The 22,998-nt window shown below is 38.3% G+C and overlaps 2 protein-coding genes across 2 annotated transcripts in view; one reads left to right on the forward strand and one right to left on the reverse strand.

Annotated features, from left to right (window-relative positions):
- Window positions 1-863: 863 nt before the first annotated feature.
- Window positions 864-15,711, reverse strand: ccng2 (cyclin G2). The gene is made up of 9 exons (XM_057818783.1): window positions 15,470-15,711; window positions 14,295-14,459; window positions 13,220-13,349; window positions 10,989-11,126; window positions 10,635-10,885; window positions 9,845-9,923; window positions 8,454-8,552; window positions 6,194-6,396; window positions 864-1,803 (listed from the first exon to the last, which is right to left on the reverse strand). The coding sequence occupies exons 3-9, from the start codon at window positions 13,322-13,324 to the stop codon at window positions 1,686-1,688; spliced, it is 993 nt and encodes a 330-aa protein (XP_057674766.1). The 5' UTR covers window positions 13,325-13,349; window positions 14,295-14,459; window positions 15,470-15,711; the 3' UTR covers window positions 864-1,685.
- The window catches only part of ccni (cyclin I), a 35,468-nt gene continuing 27,956 nt past the window's right edge, over window positions 15,487-22,998 (forward strand). The window contains exons 1-2 of the mRNA XM_057818782.1: window positions 15,487-15,697; window positions 21,859-22,018. Coding sequence (XP_057674765.1) covers window positions 21,905-22,018 — 114 coding nt within the window. The 5' untranslated portion in view covers window positions 15,487-15,697; window positions 21,859-21,904. The remainder of the gene's footprint in view (window positions 15,698-21,858; window positions 22,019-22,998) is intronic.

Here is a 22,998-nt window from a genome sequence, read left to right on the forward strand (position 1 = left end):
TAAAAATAGTTCGGGGGCTTTATGTGCCATGAATCTGCTATGGCAGCATATATATTGTTCGATCAAACACAACAGTTGTTTTGGCTTAAAATACAGCAGTTTCTTTTAAAGAGGAGTGTAAGAGCAGAAACTGCTTTTTCAGTCGTCTGTTTTCCGTCATATATATTTTTTTTGCTTTGATGTTAAAAACGTTTTTTTCCTTCCGTGTTTTTTCTGCTTTAACAGAAAAAAAATCTTCCATGTCCCTTAAGAGGCACTTTTTTTTTTTTTTTTTTTTACATGAACATTTTTTACCCCGTTTTTTCTCTTCTTCTTCCATGTCACCTTTGGGGCTCCGTAGTTTGGAACTTCTGTTATTTTTAAAAAATTAGCTTTCTTTCGGTGTATGATCGGGACTGTATCTGCAGAGTCTCAAAATCAGGTGACTCTGGTGCAAAAACACGTGATCGGGATATCCCTATTTTAATTGATATAAAATGGGCCGGTCTGAGGCATGAAATTCCAGGTCTAACAATCAGTCCCAACTCATAACTGACAAACTGCACGGAATTTGTTGAAATCAACTAACTCGTCAAAAATTCCGAATTTCTGCTTTAAGTTTGTGTTCCTGCTCTGCAATCGCAGTAACCTAGTGTCTGACATGATGGAAATGAGAAAGCCAACAACAATTTAAAAATAACATTTTTATAAGATTTTTTTTTTCAGTACATGTGACAAAAGAATAAATTAACGTAATTATCTACAAAGAACTATAAACTTTTTTCTTTTTTTTTGTACATCATTTACAATTTTACATTTTTCTATGCATTTTTAAACAACATTTCTTGAACTTCGCTTAGTTTGTTCCACACATTCGTTTGGAAAAGATTTTTTTTTTTTTTTTTTTGTACGCTACATCCTAAAATTGGCAACTTTAAAGTCAGGGTCAAACAAACACAGTATCACAACACACTCGCTAAAGTCATCAACAGTGTCAACCCTCACTGGAGAGTAAGTGCTCTATGCTGAACTTTGAGCAAATAACCTCAGTGGAGTCAAGAAAAATGTTCAGCCCAAAAAAAAAAAAAAAAAAAAAAAAAAAAGTCACACGTCCATTTTACCCAAAAACACAAACTGCTTCCAACACAAATTACAAAAACTGTGCAAAATGAACACACTCAGAAAGTATGGGCAGTCGCAGTCGCTTTAACATTCAGTCAAATCTGGACATTGCGGGATTTAAACGTTTAACTATTTTGTTACTTTATTGCTCCCGATTGTGTTTGAACAAATGTCAAGGTATGAATTTGATTTTTACAATGTAATACAAGTACATGTGCAGAAAAATAAGAACTAAATCAAGTCCAGATTACTGCAAGTTCGGCTGCCCTCAGCTTCTGATGATCAGTAAAACCTATTCATCCTTGATTAATACCACTTTCTACACATACCACAAGTTCTTGACAACAAAAACATTTTCGATCTGATCTGACGTCACTTTTTGCACTTCAACCAACCAGTGTCTAGCGCCAATTATGTATCTTGGAATGTACCACGTACCACCAACACGTCTAACTAAAAATCTAGAAATGCGCGTCTGCTCAGCTGCCAGTTGTTGTGCAATTCACTTCTAGCACCGGAGCTTATTAGACAATAAATTAAAAGCAAAAGTTCGGGTTGGGGGCGAGGCACAGTGACGCGCGGCGTCAGGCGTTGAGGTATTGGCGGCGGAGATGCGCTGGAAAGAACGGCCCTTCGCCATCGCTGCCCAGTGAGCTGCTGAGGGACTCCTCGCCCGAACTCATGTCCTCGGAAGAGTCCTCACTGAAATGAAAAATAGTTGTAATTGGAGATGACATCGGATAATATCGACATTGCTTTTTTATAATTAGTTTTGGGCCAATATGCATGTTGGCTTCGAAGTGAATATAGAAGCCTTCTGCCTTTGTACAAGGACTGGTCACAGCTTAGCACAGCAGTTTTGCTTATTGATAATTAGATGTCTGCAAACTAAGGTTCAGACCGCAGGTATTAATTCATATTTTTCGTGTTTTTCACGACTAGAGTGAGGCATTAAAGCGAACCATGGACTTGTAGGCTCTAATAAGCCACAATTGTTCGATTTTACTCAAATATGTCATTAGAAACACATAAAATATTGCCATTGATTTAAAAATCTATAATCTTTAGTGTCTTTAAACTGATCCTCGGCGGCTTGCCGAGATATTGACTTGGTACCATTTGACAGTTTGTGGTTGCATCCTTGATTTGTTTTTTTCGTCCGTCTACCTTTCACTGTGTTTTACCTTCACGTTTTTTTTTTTTTTTAAATTGATCCCGACTTACTGTCATGGACTTTTTTTTTTGTTTTCTTTTTCGCAATTGTGTGTTTTTGTGTGTTTAATAAACCTTTTTACGCAATCACTCTGTTATTGTTGTTTGCTTGCTTCCGCATTCACCCAACGTAACAGATTTGTTTGATTTTATCTGAGGGCTTATGTTACTGATTACAGCTAATAGATTGTTAAACAATACACATACTATCAGGGCCGTGCAGAGACCAATGGAGGGGCAGGTGCTCATAGATCAAAAGGAGCACATGAAAAAGTATTTAATACAACTTTCAACAACTTCCATTTTAACCAGCTTTACAATATAATTGGCTGTGACTGTGACAGACTTTAATTGGGAGGGGGGGAATAGGGAATAGTGAATAGAAATCAACACTGTCATCAACACTTTCTGGCTGTGAATCAGTCAGTCTTTGCCTATTTTCCTTCCTTCAACCTCGACATCAAAACTGCCTTCTTCAGCTTTTTGTTCATCTGAGAACAAACCACATCAGATGGTCACTGACCCACCTTCAGCAGTTTTTTCAAAACTACCATTTCATTGTTATTCAGGTTTGACAACTGTAACACATAATAAAGTAATGACATAAGATTATCATTTATTGTTAAACTTATTGAAATTGTGTTTATAATCGTTGTATTTTATACTTGAATATCCTTGCAAACTGTGTTATTCTTACCAATTGTGCTATTCGCCCAGCTGATGAGGCATCCACAGCACTTTTTTTTTTTTTTTTTTTTTTTAAATCCCGCAACCTCCTTTCCTCACGAGGGCTGTCTACAAAATGAAATATAAATCTGAAATTTAAAAAATCAGATTCCCGGTGGCTTTTATTTTTAAAGCTTTCTTATTTTTTTAAAATTAAATTGTATTGCTTCGAGTATCCCTTTAGTTAATTTATTTAGTTAATTAATTCAATTAAAAAAAAATATTCGAATTAAATTCTGTTGCTTCGAGTATTCGTTTAATTAAAGTGGCGTTGTATTGGTTTATTTTGAAAGTGTTTGCATTTAGTTTTGTTGATTAGGGTGGATACAATGCCCTCGGGTCTGCCTCTTTTTCACATGGCTGAATCCAACTGCTCACTGTTAAGACCAATATAAGCCAGGTTTTTGTTTTAGCTAATGTTTTTTAATGCATTCGTAATTTTGTTGATATATTTAGCTGTTTTTGTGGGAATGTGTTTTTTAAGAGTATTGTTTCAAAAAAAAAAAAAAAAAAGTTAGCATTTTATAGCATTTAAGCTAGCGGACTTTTGCTAATCAAGTTAGCCAATTGTTCTTTTGTTGTACATAGAGCCTCTTTTTTTTTTTTTTTTAAAATACCGTTTTAATGTTCCTTATCCAATTACTTGATTATTCAAACTAACTTGTTCATCGATTAATCGACTACTAAAATAATCGATAGCTGCAGCCCCAGTATGAACCTAGCCTAAGATGGTCTGGATTTGTTATGTGAGCATTGTCATTATTCAAGCATCCAGTGGGGTATCACAATACAATTAGCCATAATATGTTTAGTCCATGATCACATATATCGAGTATCAGATTTTTGGATTTTGACAATTTCAGACAACTGTAGTTGTAATGTTTATAAATGGCTTTTGCCAACTCTCCCAGTTCGAATAGATTGCTTGTTGGGGGAAAAAAAACTTCCCCATTTGCTATCAGCTGATTTTGGCATGTTAAAATGTTTGCCGGTCAGTCGTCAGCTGACTGTCAATGATTCATGACGTGAAACTGAATGTCACCAGGTCTGTTGACAAACACTATGGGTTATGTCGTCCTGTTTGGATTGCTCAAAACAAAAGTGAAAATAAATGCTCTTATCGTTTTATAATCAGTTTCATCGTGATCTCACTTAGCTATGTATGAGTGGAGTAAAAATATGTAAGCCTACTCCTAAAATGAATTATTGCTGTTGTTAAGGGAGCGTATTGGACGTCATGACAGTCATATGCGCAACTCAAGTTCCTCTTTCCTCATGAGTCAAACATTTTCAAATAAAACCCTATGTTGCATTAATGGGCGAGGCCTTCTGTGATGTCATGGAATCTGGTCTTGTCTCCTGTGGGACGTGACCTGTGACTCGCACGCAACACTGGAAGATACGAGAGTCGCCAGCAGGACGTGTTAGTCACGTCTGCGTGACGTAGTGTTGCGACGCTGTTTCTTCGGACAAAACCACCAAACAAGAAATGTCATTTCAAATGTGCCCGTCAAACAAATGACTAGTCAAACACTAATTTGGTTGCTGTGGAAACTCAAGTGTGTGATGGCCTGAAGGGTGTGTTTGTTTTCTTTTCAATGTTTGGTATTTTTCATCTGAATTTACATGCCGTTACATGACTGGCAGAATTCATGGATTATCCATTGCGAAATTACAGTAATAATTAATAATAACACTTAAGCAGCGATTACTATACAGTAAAACACCTTTTTCTTTGAACTATATATCTTTGATTGCACATAGACTTCATAATGTGTTGACGGGACACGGGGTGCGGGGCTGATAAATAGGGGGCCTGCATTGTTGGTGAGGCCGTCAAAGCTGATCGAATCACAGACAAAGCTTTTTTCGTTGAAAATTATTGTGAATAAATGCTTAAATCTCTTAATTCTTTATAGATATGGACGTAAAACAGTCTCGATTCTTGGATAAAAGCAAAAAAAAAAAAAAAAAAAACATGCAGTTAGCGTTTATTTCACGTAAATATGTCGAAGTACAATGCTAGTCTGTTAGTGAATGTAGCTAGCGGCAGCCTGATGTAAACAAAGCTTTTCCGGTGAAGATTCTTGTGAATAAATGCTTAAATCCCTGAATTCATTATAGATATGGACGTAAAACAGTCTCAATTCTTGGTTAAGAGCAAAAAAAAAAAACTTGCAGTTAGCGTTTATTTTACGTAAATATGTCAAAGTACAATGCTAGTTTAGTAGTGAATGTAGCTAGCCGCCGCCTGATGTAAACAGAGCTTTTCCAGAGAAAATTATTGTGAATAAATGCTTAAATCCCCGAATTCTTGATAGATATGGACATAAAACAGTCTCGATTCTTGGTTAAAAGTAAAAAAACGTATTGTTAGCGTTTGGGGCCTGCATTGTTGGTGAGGCCGTCAAAGCTGATCGAATCACAGACAAAGCTTTTTTCGTTGAAAATTCTTGTGAATAAATGCTTAAATCTCTTAATTCTTTATAGATATGGACGTAAAACAGTCTCGATTCTTGGTTAAAAGCAAAAAAAAAAAAAAAAAACATGCAGTTAGCGTTTATTTCACGTAAATATGTCGAAGTACAATGCTAGTCTGTTAGTGAATGTAGCTAGCGGCCGCCTGATGTAAACAGAGCTTTTCCGGTGAAAATACTTGTGCATAAATGCTTAACTCCATGAATTCTTTTCAGAAATGAATGTAAAACAGTCTCAATTCTTGGTTAAAAGCAAAAAAAACCTGCAGTTAGCGTTTATTTTACGTTACATGTCGAAGTATAATCCTAGTGTTAGTGAATGTAGCTAGCGGCCGCCTGATGTAAACAGAGCTTTTCCAGTGAAAATTCTTGTGCATAAATGCTTAAATCCACGAATTCTTTTCAGAAATGAATGTAAAACAGTCTCGATTCTTGGTTCAAAGCAAAAAAAAAAAAAAAAAAAAAAAAAAAAAAAAAAAAAAAAAAAAAAAAACAACGTGCAGTTAGCATTTATTGTACGTAAATATTGCGAACTATGTTGCCAATGCAGTAGCGGCTAATTTCTCTATACATTGCAAATCATAATCTTGCTCTAAAAATGTTTCCGTTTCTTTGTTGCTATCCAAATATCACGAGGTTCCGACACCCGGGCGGCGTTAGCACGTTAGAATTCTCACCTCTCGCTCTCATCCCAGCAGCATTCTGGGATAGTGGGCAGTTCGGGTACACTTCGGTAGCTGCTGTGCAGGTTCTGGGCGGTCCGGCGAGACACTATCCACTGCAATTTCCTATGATTGGGTTTGCTGCACTCTGGCGAGGCGTAGTCCGACAGACATTGAGCAACTTGACCGCGCCATAGCAGGAGTTCACCGTCTGCAATCTGAAGCCAAACAGACAGCTGACCGATTAGCCTGGTTTGCCCCACCGCTGACAGTAAACTTTGAAATGTGCAACAGTACACTGGCGCTAGTTTCTTTTTTTCAGGTCACAGGGTTAAACGAGGGTGGGTTAAGGTGTAATAGTATAGATACTGTAGATAAATAGCTAACTATAGCTAATAGATAACTCATTCATTGCCATTGACAGCGATAGACTATCAGTCTAACTGCTGTCAATGGCAGCCTTAACATTCCTTCAGCTATCCCAGTGAGAAGAAAAAATGCCATGAGTTAAAGTTTTGTTTTGAAATGAACTAATTCTGCTCTAACCCAATTTACAATCCGACCTTCATGATACGCGTTTATTGCCGCCGTCATCTTACATAAACGCATACCCATGCAGACAGGATAAATAATATTTATTGGATTGGAGCCTGGCTAAGAATAAGCACATACAGCATTCAAGGAGTGTTGATACTCACTGGATACAACATCAGTACAAGTCTCCAATGACCGCTCGAAGTTACATGATAGCAACAACTCACTTTGCTTATGTAATGCTCATCACTGTGGCCAAAGTTGTCAAAACAAATACAGGTAGTCCCCGGGTTACGAACGAGTCCCGTTCCCACGCCGGCGACGTAACCCCAATTTCTGCTTTAATCGGAATTACCCCTAACTTTCAAAATAACTGTCCAATAACATGTACATGTAGTCCCAGGGTTACGACATACTCGGCCTACATTATTTCGACTTTACGATGCCGGACTCTCGTTCGCCGTTTTTTTTAGTCACATTAACAGTATCTTATTTGTTACTTTACTTTATTAATATCACGCGTTCTGTCCTCGCTAAAACGTCAAGTTGTACAGCTTGGAGGACAGCAAACAAGGCAATTGCGGTTTTTGAAGCTTTTGACTTCCTTCACTTTTAAGAATTTGTAAAGCTGACACAAATATATTTACATTTAAGTTAAAAACGACACACATTTTAACAATAAAACAAAACGAAACAATTGGTGTTTAAACGTCCATCTATTCTGAACAATATGTAAATTTAGTAGATTAAATTAGCCTAATTTTCCTAACAAAGGTCTGCTAGCTTAAATGCTACAAATGCTAACGTATTTACAATTTTCATGGCAAATCGCTCACACACAACTCCCCAAACTGTAGCTCTAAACTTAATTACAAATGCATACACAAACATATATTAGCTGAAACAACTTACAGCCTTATGTGGGCCGAACCAGAGCGCATCTGTCCTTTATCCATGTCAGACGAGAGCCTGGTCATAAGGGGACAGTCTGGCAAGACCCAACACTGCCACCAGAGGGCAGTGTATCATCCATCATTAAACAAAATACAATACTTTGGGACTTTTTGGATAGTTATTTTGAGATATAGGGGTATTTAAAGGGTTAATTCAGACTCCCATGGTAATTCGGTTTACATCGCCAGCGTAGGAACGGAACCTGTTCGTAACCCGTGGATTACCTGTATTATATGTCATATTAAAAAAAAGTAGAGAAATAAGATACTGTGAGTACGTTGTGTTAAATGCCGTTATATTCAATGACTACTCAGGCTTTACTCGCGAGTTAATCGCCTTGCCGAAAGAAAAGGGCGCTGTAGAAACAGTAGGGAAGCGGGGGGGGGGGGGGGGGGGGCCTGGCCGCTCATGTCGCCATTGTTGCCCCTCTCAAAGTGAACCCGCCGTCTGAACTCAAAAAACCAGATCGGGACTCGTAAGAGGAGTCGGCGCTGGGGGAGAAACAGCTACAGCATGAGAACAAGGAAGTGGCAGATCTCCCGGCCAAGGGGAGGGGATGAAGAACGACAACGAGAACTTGGTACTGTTTACGTGACAAAAAAAAAAAAAAAAAAAAAAAGACTGAAGACGAAATTGCAGACGACAGTCCTGCGTCGTAAAAGTCGAAATCACATAAGTCTGGTACGTCGTAACCAAGGGACTACCTTTATTGCCCCCCTATAGGCTGACTAACTAATAATGTTCCTTTCCTTGCCAAGTTTGCACTTTGACAATGTCAGTCATTTACCTTGAGGTGTCTTTGGATATGATGAATTATTTCCAGCATGTCCAACGACTGAATGGCTTCAATCTCCTGTCTCAAGAGAGACAAGGCGAGGACGGACGGCTAGATGGAAGAGGAGGAAAGTGAATTAAGGCAAAGGGAAGGTTAAGATATTTGTTTCCATGCTCTAATTAAAAAAACAAAAAACAACAACTTCTCATCACAGTGATACCGCCCGCGAAAATTGCAAATCTGCGAAGTAGAGGCGGAGCTTATTTACATTAAAAAAATATATATATACATGTATATATTTTTTTAAAAATATATATGTATATTTTTTTCCCCTTGTGTGTGTGTGGGGGGGGTTTCAATGTACCGTATGCTTAAAGTGCATAAAGCACATCGGAGTATAAGCCGCAACTTTTTTAGAGTTGTTTTCATATCTTGGGCGCACCGCATTATAAGGCGCAGTAGTAGTGGTTGGGGTTGCCTTATGCATCCACTTGATGGAGCTGCGCAAAAAGGACTGTCATGCCCCGATTAACCAATACATAAGGCTCATTGGATTATAAAGGGCACTGTAGGCTTTTGAGAAAACTGAAGGCTTTTAGGTGCGCCTTACAATGCCGGCTCGGATCTTTTACATCCATACAAAAGTGAGATCATTTGCCGGATAACACTAAATGACATCTGTTATAAGCATTCATTAATGCTCATGACAGCATCATGTCATACCTATGACTGTCTAATGGCGCCAAATAATGTGTTACCAAATAACATAACTAGCAAGTAATGAAACAACTGGAACAGTAACCAAAGAAATAATTAGCACAGAACATGAATTTTGATTGTTATTTACAGTACATCTGTAGCACTGCTATGCATGCTAAGAGGCATGTTGGACAACAACAGTTTTGACAGCAGGTGGCAGCAGAGGTTGAATGTCTCCCCCAAGGGAGCAGTGATGGCCAAATGAAGCTTCTTGAAGCTCATTGCTTTGTAGCCAATTGGTTCAAAGCATCACGGTGGTTAATTTGGTCTCATGACAGTCATATAATGCCGTTGCCAAGAAAAGTAATACCGGATAATATATTTTGGTGTAAATATCCCATAATACATGAGGACAGCTGCGGCTTATCTATGAACAAATGTTGTTTTCGTGTCAAATTTTGTGGGTGGCGGCTTATAGTCAGGTGCGCCTTATTGTGCAAAAATTACTGTAATCATAACCATATGAGATATATTTAAAGGAAAACAAAGTTTGTACATGTATATATAACTTTTTAAAATAAAATACTGTATTATTTATTTTGTATCAAAAAAATCTGCGATGGACCGCGTGCGTGAATTTTGAAGCGCGAATTAGCGTGGGATCGCTGTAGTCTGTTGTTCTGAACTACGCTGTGAATTCTTACCTTTGCTTTGGAGAAAGAGATCCGGCACAGACAAGCTTTGAGCTGAGCCTCTAGCTTCTCCAGGCTCAACATCTCCTTTCTGTTCACACAAAAATCACAAACTTCAAAATCAAATCTGGACATACAGTATTATCTAACAAGGAAAAAAAAAAGGTACTTCTGCAACACAATTATATTAGGACAAGTGATTAAAACACTCATGTAGCACAATAATGCACAGCAAGACATGTTACAAAACCATAACATGACCTACAACCGCTTATGCAAGTGTGTCAGCAGCAGTCAGCAATAAATCTTATCAGTGTGCTTCAGCCAGACGCAACTGTCTGATAGTTGACTGCTGGCCCAAAAGCGAGCGGTTCCGCTCAGACAAACAACGCCGAGTGCGTTGGAAAAGCACCGCCAAGCAAAAACAATGAGGTTTTGTGAATGCTGGCAACAAGAAATGTTGACGGAATGTTGAATTTGCAGACGGCACGCCTGCAGCGACAGAAAGGTTTAAATGTGAAGAGAAAAAAAATGTTGAATATGTAAATATTTCAAGTGTTAAAAATGGGTAAATGATCATTTGTTAGATTGTTACAAATACTTCTGTTTTTATTGTTTGTTCTATTTAGGGAAGCAAAGAGCCCCAGTTTTGAGCACATCTGCTTCACAGTTCTAAGGTTCTGGGTTTAAATCTTGACTTCTTTCTATACTTTCATTCCAAACACATAGGTGCTACCTTATTCGAAGTAAGTTTGCTTTATTAACAAAGAAAATAAATGAAGTAGTCAGTAATTCTTCCTACCTCTCCGTGGAGTGAGACAGTGCAATCTTATGGTACAAGTGCAGAAAGGTCAAGGCCGTGACGGATTTCGACTTGAAGTCCAGTTTCTCCGTGATGATCTTCTCCATGCGACCCAGGTCGGACACGCTGAAGCGACACTGTCCGATGCGGATGAGCTCGTCCGTGGACGCGAGGTTGCACTCCTCTTCTGTCACTTTGGCGGCCATGTTGAGGCAGCTTAGGCTGACACAGGACAAGTGTTTCGGTTGGATCTGAAAAGGGACGCTGGGTTTTAACATCTAATCATTCAGTTTTGGCATCGTTAAAAAAACTGAAAATAAGGGTTATTCTGTATTCTTTATGTATATTCTGTACCCTCATCATGGCTAAGAATCTGTCAAGCAGGTTAACAGCCAGGACGAACGTCTGTGTGGTATAGCCAAAGAAGCTGGTCAGACTCCACAGGTCCTCAACTTTGGCATCCCTGCACTTGGCTGAGATCCGCCCATCGTTCTAGATCATCAAAATAGCCATTTTTACACAGAGAAACAATCCTGATTTCACAATCACATCATCCATATTTCTACACTGATGTTTATTGAGAGGCAGAACAATTATGCCAAGAAATTCTAATGTAAGGCTGCAACAACTAATCAATTAAATTGATTAATAAATTAGTTGCCAACTAATTTAATCATCTATTTTTGCCGGAAGCTATGAGCAGTTCCGTCAGGGTCCTTGTTTGTGTGCAATGTGAGGCTGCGCGCACTCTAGTGATTAGAGCAAGTGAGAGAGAGTTCACTGCTACATTCAGGTTGGGTTGCTGAATCAATAATATGACAAAGTGTTGAGTTAAATTGACTTTTGTGGTGTTAAATCCAGTGTGCTTCCGTCAGAGATGAGTAAATGACATGTAGCCAATTGTATTGTTTGTATTCTTGGTTGATGAGATGTTACTATTTAGCACGGTGCACTAAGCTAGTTAGTAGTGCTGTAATGAATAATTGATTAACTCGAGTAATTCGATTATAAAAAAAAGATTCAAATTCAATTTTGCTGCTTCGTAATAGTTCGTAAGTGTTTGCATTATATAGTAGTTTATAGTTTATATAGTAGTTTTATTGATTTGGGTGGGTACACTGCCCTCTAGTGGCAACAGTGAATAGGACATAACTCATTTCACATGGCTGAAGCCAGCTGCTCCGTGTTAAGACCAACATAAGCTTTTGTTTGAGCTAATGTTTTTTAAATGCATTTGTAATTTACTTCATAGGTATATATATAGCAGTTTTTTGTGAGAATATGTGTTTGAACCATTGGTTAAGAGCATTGTTTAAAAAAGTTTGCATTTTGTAGCATTTAAGCTAGCAGACTTTTGCTATGTAAGTTAGCCAATTGTTCTTTTGTTGTACTTAAGATTTTTTTTTTACCGTTTGAGGCTCAACTCAGGTATTAAGTTTTTATGTCCCTTATCCAATTACTCGATTATTTGAACTAACTAGTTCGTCGATTAATCGACTACTAAAAAAGTCAATAGTTGCAGCTCTACTAGTTAGCGATTATGCTAATCAGTTTCTTAAGTTTCCATCTGTATTGTGTTTTGGAGAATCATATTAGGCTAATATGTATTATTTGTTCTATTACTTTTGGAATAATAAAGCCTGTTGAGTAACCTCTGAGAATTTGAATTGTGTCTTTGGTTACCGTATTTTTCGGGCTATAAGCAGCTACTTTTTTCTCGCCATTGTTACTTTGCGACTTTTATAAAGAAGTGCCTTATTTATGGATTTTTTTTGGGGGGAGGGGTCTTCATATTTTCTTTTTATTTTCTTTTATTTATTTTTTTTAAATTGGAAAATTTTAAAAGACTGTCTTTCCAAATTTTTCCATGACATAACGCTCAGATACTACACTAGCACCAATAAAGCTTGCCAGAAGTTCGTCAGACTTACTCAAAAACTCAGGATTTTATAGATGAATATGGATGCAATTTGAGAGCTACAGTATTTGATTATGGCTATCTGAAAAACAATAAATTTTTACATTTAGGAACTCCTGCAATCGTCACACCTTTTCTGTTACAAACTGACCCCGGCCCCTCATCAGAGAAGGGAAAAGTTATGTGGCCCTCACAGGAAAAAGTTTGGGGACCCCTGTTTTAGAGCTTTAATTGCAATACCATGATACCGTGAAATTTTTGCTTAAGGTTAATCATACTGTCAGAATCTCATACCGGCACATGCCTAGTTGCAGCCCTGTTCTAATGTTAATTCATTCGCTGCCATTGACAGTCGTAGATTTTGTCAGTCGTCTGATCGATGTCAGTCTTTCTAGTGACATACGAAATTCACAGCAGAAGTATAAAAATAGCCACATGCGGCTCTGGAGGAGCAGCCACCTGATTGGACGTCTGTCACTGTCAATGGCACTGAATGCTAAATATGGTAGGGGACATCAGTGCACTTGTCAAATATTGTCATTGCAGAGGTCACATCTAAGCTGGCAATTCTCACATGGACAACGTGATCTCGAACTATAAAACCAATTTGTCTGTCTGTCATGCGAGTACATTTTAGGAGAAACTGAACCTAAATGAGTGGACTTACCTGATCTGTGGACTCAATGAGACTCAGGCCTGTCTCCTTGGGGAGATAATAGACCTCTAGCTCATAGTTTGCCCGCAGCTCCTTCATCAATTTGAAGGCATCCATGTCTCAGCTGGCACTTGTCTTCTCACTAGAAAGGCAAACAAGAAAAATCCAAGTCTTATTGGGTTACGTGTTGCCAGTGACATCCAAATACTGGTCTACATTGTTGACCCGTTTGTAGGGGGGAGTGACACACACGGCTCGGGGTACGGCCCACTTCCCACAGCTGGACTCGGGTGTCAGATTTCTCTTTAGTGAACGCCTTCGAAACCCCAGATTGAAAAACAACAGTCTTTATGGACGGGTTTGCGTTGTTATTTGCTCGTTTACACATATCTGAGTAGGCAATACGGTTTAGATCGTGTTTTTCCCCCACTTAGAAGACTGCAAACGAGGGAGATGAATCTATCCTCGACTGCAGCGAGCTAACCTTTTAAATCCTCCCTTAGGAGCGGGGGAGGGGCTGTTTTTCCTATTCCTCAAACAGCAAAACATTCTACCCTAATGCGACATCATCGGCACCAAAACAAACGTTTTAAACATTTCAGCAATACAATCAATGCATGTGATATCTATGCATTATTATTTCTTAATTACTCTGGTGGAAAGCTGTGTTCTTCGGACATAGCAAGGATGTTACAACAGCCAAGTAGGGGGTAAAAAAAATTTAAAAAAACTGAGATGGTCATCAGAAGAAATACTCCTTTCAAAATGATTATTTAGTATTTGGTAACCCTCCCCCCAAAATAACGTTGAATTCCTCTGTTCGAATGGAATTTAGAGATTTCATTTTCGATCAAATTTGAGTGACGAAATATTTCACCAATTATGACGATACAGTACTTGAAAAGAATACTTTGTATATTGTTTTTATTAATTGGATTACTCTTTTAGTACAGGTTTAGTCAGAATAAAATGGTCATTTAATGACTTTCCTCCGTTATTTTGTCGCTTCGTCGAGTAGGAGACAGAAAAATAAATCGCACGATCAATTTGATACTTCAACAATTAAAGTATTAATAGTTGCTCTTACCTCTTACGGCGAATTAGATCCACATATCTGTTGTTTTCCGCTGGTGTATTCCTTCTGTTTTTTCCTGCAGACCGTCTCCTTTCTCTCTTTTCTCTCTTTTGTTGATGTTGCCAACACATACGCCCACATAGTGACGTCAGTGGAAAGCAACCAATCATGACATTGCTGTAAGAATAGAATTCACCCCGGTCATAGCGGTACAAACATGCTAGCATAATACGTACGTTCTTACAGGCAATGGCACTTTATTAACCTGACTTCGTTTATTATATAATTATGAAATTAATACAACAGTGTCATGTAATGTCAGTTTTGCCTTGCCGAAAACAACCACTAGAATTGAAACCCTGCCGACCTTGAACAAAAGACGACTGTTTTCAGATTGACGTTTCTATTAACCAATCAACGAGCTGCACTTTCTCACGTTCAAATAGTCCGCCTAAAATAGGCTTATTTGATTGGCTCTTGGCCTGACACGGTTGCGACGCATTAAGATAGCATTACGTAAGGGTTTTGGTTTGGGGATGGTTCCGCTTGGTGTATTTTCAAGCATCGATTTATGAATGTTTATTCGCAGTCAGATTCATTTCACCTTATCAATACAATACAAATCAGATTAGTACTCCATATCGCATAAGAAGCTGCCTGGAAATACGTTTTCAATTGACAAAAACATTTAAATTGTTTTTTCCATTTGTCAAGCACTCCCATTTATATCACATCCAATAATTTTAAAACTTTATATATTTCGGTACTATCACTTAGATAAGCTAGCTCAATTTGGAAGGGAGAACTTAACCCTTTCAGAGACAGTATCAAAATGGATAGTACGTCTATCACCGTCAATCGCAGAAAACAATGGGGAACCATTGGTCGGACAGGAAGCCCGCGATGAAAAGTGAGCCCATCAAAACACGTCCTTGACATGTAATTCATTAAATTTTATGTAAATGTATTAAATCCAATGAGCTTATTCATATTTAAACGAGGATCGCGTCAAAAGAAAAATTGAGAAACAACGCCCAAAAAACTGAACAAAATATCATTATACTTAATTTTTATAATAAAGACTGATTTATCAAATGTTGTACATACAAATAAAAAAAAACATTTCTGTTATAAACAGAACTAAAAAAAATTAATTAATTAAAACAAAAAAAATACGGGAGGCCTACCTTGAGGTAGGTGGGGCTTGTTTCCTCTCTCTTCCCCCAGTCCCCTCTTCGGAAGTAGACACTAGCTGTCTACTTTCCCCAAATTTATTTTTATATTTTACAATAATACCCCCCCACGAAAGCCAAAATGGAGGACTGAGCCGAAAAACGGGTCCCCGACTTTATTCATCTCGGAACTGAGTGGACCGGATGAAATCCAACTGTGGTTTTCTCCGCTTCGCAGGGGAGGTGAGGCTTTGGGCTCCGTCTATTTCCTGGACTTAAGCAGCTATTTAAATGGCTTGCTCATTTATCACAGCTGTGAGTGTTTTTGGGCGAATACAACCCAAGAGGATTTTCCGTGTTCATAAATAAATAAACCTCTGTTTCCCCTCAAAGAGGCCATATAGTTTATCTGCGACGTCAGGTCAACAAGCTAGCTAGCTGTACGGAAATTGTCATAATAGCTCAGTTCCCTGGAATAGTTGTGTATAACCTGTCCTCAATACTCCTAAATTTGTCATTCCTTTCGTGAAACAATGATTGACAGGTTGTCATTCTACAATCTACAGTCAATGTTTCATTATTTTACAGCGACAAGCTCAAAGTCAATATGTTTATTATTTGGGCTGAACGATATTGCAAAAGATTAAAATTGCGACCTTTGGGCAGTTTGCGGTATGTTTCGATATATATTGCGATATTAAAACTAGAAGAAATTTCACCAGACCACTTGAATAGTTCTGGGAACACTGGTTGACTCACTATGACCACATCATATCCATATAATACAGTTTAATCCATGCTAAATTGGTTTATCTGTGAATGATGAAGATTGCTGTATATAAAACGGTCTCTGCACAAAATATATCATTTATTTCGCACAGTATTTCACACTTCAACAGTAGCAAAGTATTAAACATATTCTAAACCAGTGTTGTTTTTCGCAGGCCCTTAGTCCGCAACAAAAAAGCTATTCCGTTTTCGCCAAAACTAGTAAAGCTCTTTACAAGGCTATTACAATCTCTCCTACTACTTAAAATAAAAATACCGGTCGTGCTATAAACGTATTGTACTAAACCATAGCAAATGCACGTGTATGCATTTATATTAGGGCTACAGCAATCAAATAGTTTAGTAATTGAGTATTCTACTGAAAGTTCCATCGATTAATCGAGTAATCGGAAAAAAAATTTTTTTTTTTTTTTTTTTTTTTTGGAAAAGAGCAATTACAAATATGAGAAACTTGTTTTTGGCAGCCATTTTAATTTTCGTCTTAGTCTCTTGGACGATGATACTTATTAGTCTTAGTCATATTTTAGTCATTTCAAATGTGTCTTCGTCTAGTTTTTGTTGACAAAAACTCAAGACAAATTGTATCTCGTTATAGTCGACGATTACTAAAAATGTTTTTGTCTGTAAAGTTAAAAAAAAAAAAAAAAAAAAAAAGACTCCATATACCCTACCGTTCAAAAGTTTGGGGTCGCTTTGACCCCAACCATTTGAACTGTAGTGTATCAAATGGGATTTTTTTATTATGTACAATCCGGTTCAAAAGTTTGGGGTCAAAGCGACCCCAAACTTTTGAACGGTAGTGTATAAATAAATAAGGTTTCCAACTACAGTGATACCTCGACATACGATCGATTCGGCACACGTTCTTTTCGACATCCGACGTAAAAATTTGACTCACCATTTGTTTCTACATCCCACAAAATGCTCGAAATACAAAGATTTATAACAGTGTCGCAATTTCATTGTTTCCCCGCAAAACGGACACACAGCGGATTTTCTTGTGAGAGAAATCCACATGGGTTCCAAGAATGTTAAAGCAGGTGGTGAAAAAACTAAAAAGGTGAGGCTTACCATTGAAATGAAGATGGAAATAATAGAAAAATATAAGCGTGGGGTGCGCGTCCGTTAACTGCTTGACAATATTCATCCGACCTCCATTTGCCAGTCTTATTAAGTGAAGGTGACAATTGTTATTGTGGTACCATCACCAAAGAGATCGCTAGCTTCGTCAGGTTTTTAATCATTTATTTCAGAACTTGTGCAACACAACACGCCAACTGTCCACGGCAGTTGATGCCAGCAACAACAAGACGTTAAAAGAGAAAATAATATTTCAACTGCACTCTCTCTCACTCTGTCGTGTAGCCACACGGTGCGTTCATGTACACCGCGCAAAATACATCTGCCACATTAAAACCCGATTTGTTTCATTATTACTATTATTATATTATTATTCCGATTTTTATTCATGATTTATTTGTTTTGCTCTTTATAATTGATATTTGCAATTGTAAAAGCAGTATTTATTAGGGATTAAGGGTAGCTTTTCGGGCTGTGAAACGAATTAATGGAATTCTATTGTATTCTTATGGGAAAATCCTGCTCAACATATGACCATTTCGACTTACAAACAAGGTCTTGGAACGAATTAACTTCATATGTACTGTTTTTCAAACTTGGTGATGATGCACATGCAACAAGAAAGCAATACATTATTTCCAATTAATTGTACCCACATGGACGCCACGAATTATACGTGGAAAAAAAAAAAAGTTGCCCGACTTTAAGATGACGCTCGCCATGCTAAATGCTAATGCTTACGAGAACATGAATGCTATGCTCCGAGCTCCAAGGCTCCGAGCTCTAAGCCCCCTAGCCAATCATCATCCCGTTTGCTACAGCGTCACCACCCCCTTCCTGTTCTGCTCTCTCTCCATCTTCATGCTGCAACCAAATTGTAACGCACCCCTTCACATCCCCAGTAACGGTATTGCAAAGATGGAAAAAGTAATTAATTACAGTTGCATGAAAAAGTATCTGAACCTTTTGGAAATTCTCACATTTCTGCATAAAATCACCATCAAATGTGATCTGATCTTTGTTTAAATCACACAGATGAGAAAAACAGTGTCTGCTTTAACTAAAACCACCCAAACATTTATAGGTTTTCGTATTTTGATAAGGATAGCATGCAAACAATTACATAAGCGGGAAAAATGAGAAAGTGAACCATCACATTTAGTATTTTGTGCCCCCCCACCCTTTTTGGCAGCAATAACTTCAGCCAGACACTTCCTGTAGCTGCAGATCAGTCAGATCAGGACTTATCTAGGCCCATTCTTCTCTACAAAACTGCTGTACTGTAGTTCAGTCAGATTCCTGGTATGTGTGGCATGAATCGCTGTCTTTAGGTCATGCCACGGCATCTTAATGGGGTTGAAGTCTGGACTTTGACTTGGCCACTCCAGAACTTGTATTTTGTTCTTCTGAGCCCATTCTGAAGTTGATTGACTTCTGTGTTTTGGATCATTGTGTTGTTGCAGCATCCATCATCTTTTTAACTTCAACTCAGATGGCAAATCAGACAGCCACAGGTTTTCCTGCAAAACATACTGATAAACTTCTGAATTCATTCTTTCATTAATGATTGCAAGTTGTCCAGGCCGCGAGGTAGCAAAACAGCCCCAAATCATGATGCTCCCTCCACCATGCCTAATGGTGGGCAAGAGGTGTTGATGTTGGTGGCTGTTCCATTTTTCCTCCACACATGACGTTGTGTGTTACTCCCAAGCAATTCAACTTTGGTTTCATTAGTCCTCAAAGTATTTTGCCAAAACTTCTGTGGAGTGTCCAAGTGCCTTTTTGCGAACATTAAACGAGCAACAATGTTTTTTTTTTTTTTTGTAGACAGCAGTGGCTTCTTCCATGGAGTCCTCCCTTGAACACCATTCTTGGCAATAGTTACATATAATTGATGTGTGCACAGAGATATTGGACTGTGCCAGTGATTTCTGTAAGTCTTTAGAAGACACTCTAGGGTTCTTTTTTGCCTCTCTTGAGTATTCTGCGATGAACTCTTAGTGTCATCTTTGGTGGACGGGTTTTCATTAGGAGAGAAGCAACAGTGCCAAACTCTCCATTTTATAGACAACTTCTCTGACTGTCGCTTGATGAACCTCCAGACTTTTAGAGATGGTTTTGCATCCTTTCCCAGCTTTAAACAAATAAACAATCCTTGATCGCAGGTCTTCAGACGGCTCTTTTGACCGAGCCGTGATGCACATCAGACAGTGCTTCTCATCAAGACATTTCTTAGCAGGTGTGTGTTTTACAGTGGGCAGGGCAGCTTTAAAACAGTCATCAGTGATTGGGCACATACCTGACTTAAAAAGTTTGGTAAAAAATTGGTTTCAATTGCTCTTTAAAGAGCATACGACATGAGAAAAAAAGTCTTAAATGGCATTGTTATGTGAATTAGAATTATATTTTGAGATGATTCGACTCTATACAACAATTTAGCAAAGCGCAGATGACAAGAAATTAGTCTTTTAATCTGCCAGTTAGCCACGCCTACCATTATAGGGCTTTAGCGTCCCCAACAGGTGGATGACGTCAGCGGTAGACTGGGCTCATCGGTTTTACTATTCAGCCCATTGAGGGGGAATTATTCAGAATGAGGAAAACGCGACGATGAGAGCCGCAAAATGTCATTGTTTCAGTCTCTCTACTCCAATATTTTTACAGGATATTCTTTTTATCCAAGTATTTTTCCCCAATAGCTACATAAATGGCTTGAGAAGGACCAGTCAGCCCGTCGAGGGGGAACTATTCACAACGAGGAAAACGCGACGAAGAGAGCTGCAAAATGTCATTGTTTCTGTCTCTTTATTTCAATATTTTTAGAGGATATTCTTTTTATCCAAGTATTTTCCCAATTGCTAAATAAATGGCAAGGTCATGACAAATAACAGTCTTGTGCTAAATGGAATATGAAATCATAAAAATGCATTTATTCAGGACGACATGGCAAAATTACTCCATAATGGTCAAAACTGTCGACTTCACCTTTACTGTCGCACCTCCCGAATGATATTTTATGACACCTAAATCGGACATATGTCATTTCCCTTCCCCGGCTTCGGAGAATGTAAACAAACCAAAAGGCGTGACAGCTAGCCGACATGCTAACCCGAACCGAGTGATGTTTCAAAGTCTTCCAAGCGGAAAATCACACATAACTAGCCTGGATTATTTGACATGACGACTGGATTGTCGATTGTCTTTGCGGATCGGCAAACCGCCCGGCGGAGAGCAATTTACAGTTCGTTCCCCGGAGGAGGGTGGCTGCAGTTGTTGTGCAGCTAACGTGCTGCTAATGTGCATGAGGAGAGCTTTTTACATGCCTATCAATGATCAAACGTAAGTAGTCCTTTATTTAAAGAAAGTTTGTAGTGTTTACTTTGTAATAGCTGTATTAATATTTGACATAATACTAAACAACATGTTTACTCACTTCCTCGTAAGTCCAATGGTCCCACAGTAGTCGTCGGGCTTGTTTTGGCCAATATCCACGGTGAATGGGAACCTTTTGAAACTCCAAAAAGGCGCATACGCCTCTCCCTCATACAGAATAATTTTTCTGCGGCCGTTTGGCTGGTGTGATGCGAAAAATAAACGTATTAATCCGCAAAATCGGCTGAATCCTTCGTCCTCATACACAACAGTACGCTATATAGTGAAGAGGACGCCTTCTAGCGTACACGTCACAGCGCCCTCCTCCTCAATGCAAGACCGAAGCCGGAAGTCACTCATTTTCATGGCGCGGGATTAAAAAAACTAAATAAATATAGCGATAGCTTCCACACACATTCAAGCGGTCCATATCATTCAGGAGCATAAAATACCGCGTGTATTATGAAATAAACATGCTTTTTCGTGTCACATGCACTTTAAGTCTCCTTAGGCAGAGGGTTCACTTACTTATTTTCCCCCTTCTGTTTTGTTTGCATGCTATCCTCATTAGAATATGAAAACCTATAAATGTTTGGGTTGTTTTAGTTAAAGCAGACATTGTATTTTCATCTGTGTGATTTTGACAAAGATCAGATCACATTTGATGGTGATTTTTTTGATGGAGATACTTTTTCATACCACTGTACATTACTCACTACTGAAAAAAATAACACCGTTAGAAAAGCCGTTATACTCTAACGCAATTATTAACAACACTAGTCACGAGTGAAATAACCAGACACTCCAGGCTACCTACATATAAAATGTCACACATAGTTAACTTGTGACGGAAACTATTGCGCATTCTTGCTCGTCAGACGAAAACTGACATTCGGCTCGTTATGTTTTAGTCTCCCAAAACGTGTTTTTTGGTCATTATTGTCTCGTCATAGTCATGAAAAAAGTGTTCGTTGACGAAATATTTTCGTTATCGTCATTGTTGGTGAAAACAAAACTGTTTTAAACAAATGAATTAAAGAGCAGGTGCTCCACACAGTTTAGAACTCAAGTGGCGTAAAGTTTATAAGCCCAACCCTAGTCCTATGCCCGCGTCTTGCAGCAAGCGGCCACATACACTTAAATGGATCTGTATCACCTTGCAGGTAGCTGTATCCAGTGGGGAGGAAGGCTTAACCAGGGTGAGAAAGAATGAAGTTCTCCGAACCCTGGGGAGTCCACAGGCTGGCTTTTCTTCTAGAAAAAGCCATGTCTAAGGAAGCCAAGATGTGGAGGGGCTACATGCCAAAGAAGCCCACCTCACAGGTATGTACAAAACTTTGATACACCATTAGGGGTTAGGGTTTAATTTGATGATAATTTTGACCCATTATGAAAATAATGTTTTTGTTCATTTCATTCATTTAATTTTTTTTTTTTTTTATTGCTATACAACTTTTATAGACAATATTTTACAGGAAAACTCTTAATTTTAAAATCATATATAGGAAAGTTAATTACATGTAATGACACGTTTCGGCCACCGGGAGGGGGGGTGCATGCATTCCTGCCCCTCCCTTAAACTCCACGTATGATAATAGATGATGAGCATTTTTTTTTAAAAAACTAATAAAATACAACTACTCGTGTGTGGAATTGGATAATTTTGTATTGGTTGGGGACAAGTGTTTTTGACTTGTTATATTTTCATGATAAAATCTGTTCAATAAAAGTCTATAACTGAAAGTAGTGACACACTGATGCTGATGTAAGGGTTTAAGGAGGCAGTTAGTCCTTGTAGTGTCATGCAACTGGATGCATGTTCGGCACACTATAATTATGATATAAAATGGAATGTTATCTGATTGTTATGAGAGACCGAAAGCTTGTAAGTAGTTTGGAAAGAATTTTAATAGTGTAAGATTGCAGTCTAGGTAGCTAACAGGCGAGCAAAAATTTAAACTTTAATCAGCAACAGTTTAAACTTTGCTCTTTGGTGCTTGTTTAATCTACTAATCCAGTGTTCTACAAAACAAAGTGTTCAGAGCTTTGCTGATGTTGTGTCTTAATTGGTTGTGTGTTTGTACTAAAACATTGCGCCTGCTGTTGGTGGGCATGTGATTTACTAAATAGAGGGCACTCATTTTCATGTCATATCACTAACCAAATGTGTGCACTGCTGTATTTTGAAGATAATAATCAATGTCTTAAATTGTCTTGAATTTAATGGAAAACTGCAGTAGGTGTTACATTTCCAGACGGCGTCTTTAACGCCAGGGAAATTACTGCAGTTTGCCGTCAAACTT

Source organism: Corythoichthys intestinalis, chromosome 17 (genome assembly GCF_030265065.1).
Source record: "Corythoichthys intestinalis isolate RoL2023-P3 chromosome 17, ASM3026506v1, whole genome shotgun sequence".
Lineage (NCBI taxonomy): Eukaryota > Metazoa > Chordata > Actinopteri > Syngnathiformes > Syngnathidae > Corythoichthys > Corythoichthys intestinalis.

Bases quoted from the DNA above. Each gene is read 5' to 3' on its own strand.
- ccng2 (XM_057818783.1), bottom strand. From the start codon at position 13,324: ATGGATGCCTTCAAATTGATGAAGGAGCTGCGGGCAAACTATGAGCTA. The intron at 8,553-9,844 runs GTAAGAATTCAC...TCTTCCATCTAG, and splicing joins TCTCTTTCTCCAAAGCAAAG to CCGTCCGTCCTCGCCTTGTC. The intron at 6,397-8,453 runs GTAAATGACTGA...GTTTGGCTTCAG, and splicing joins ATATCCAAAGACACCTCAAG to ATTGCAGACGGTGAACTCCT.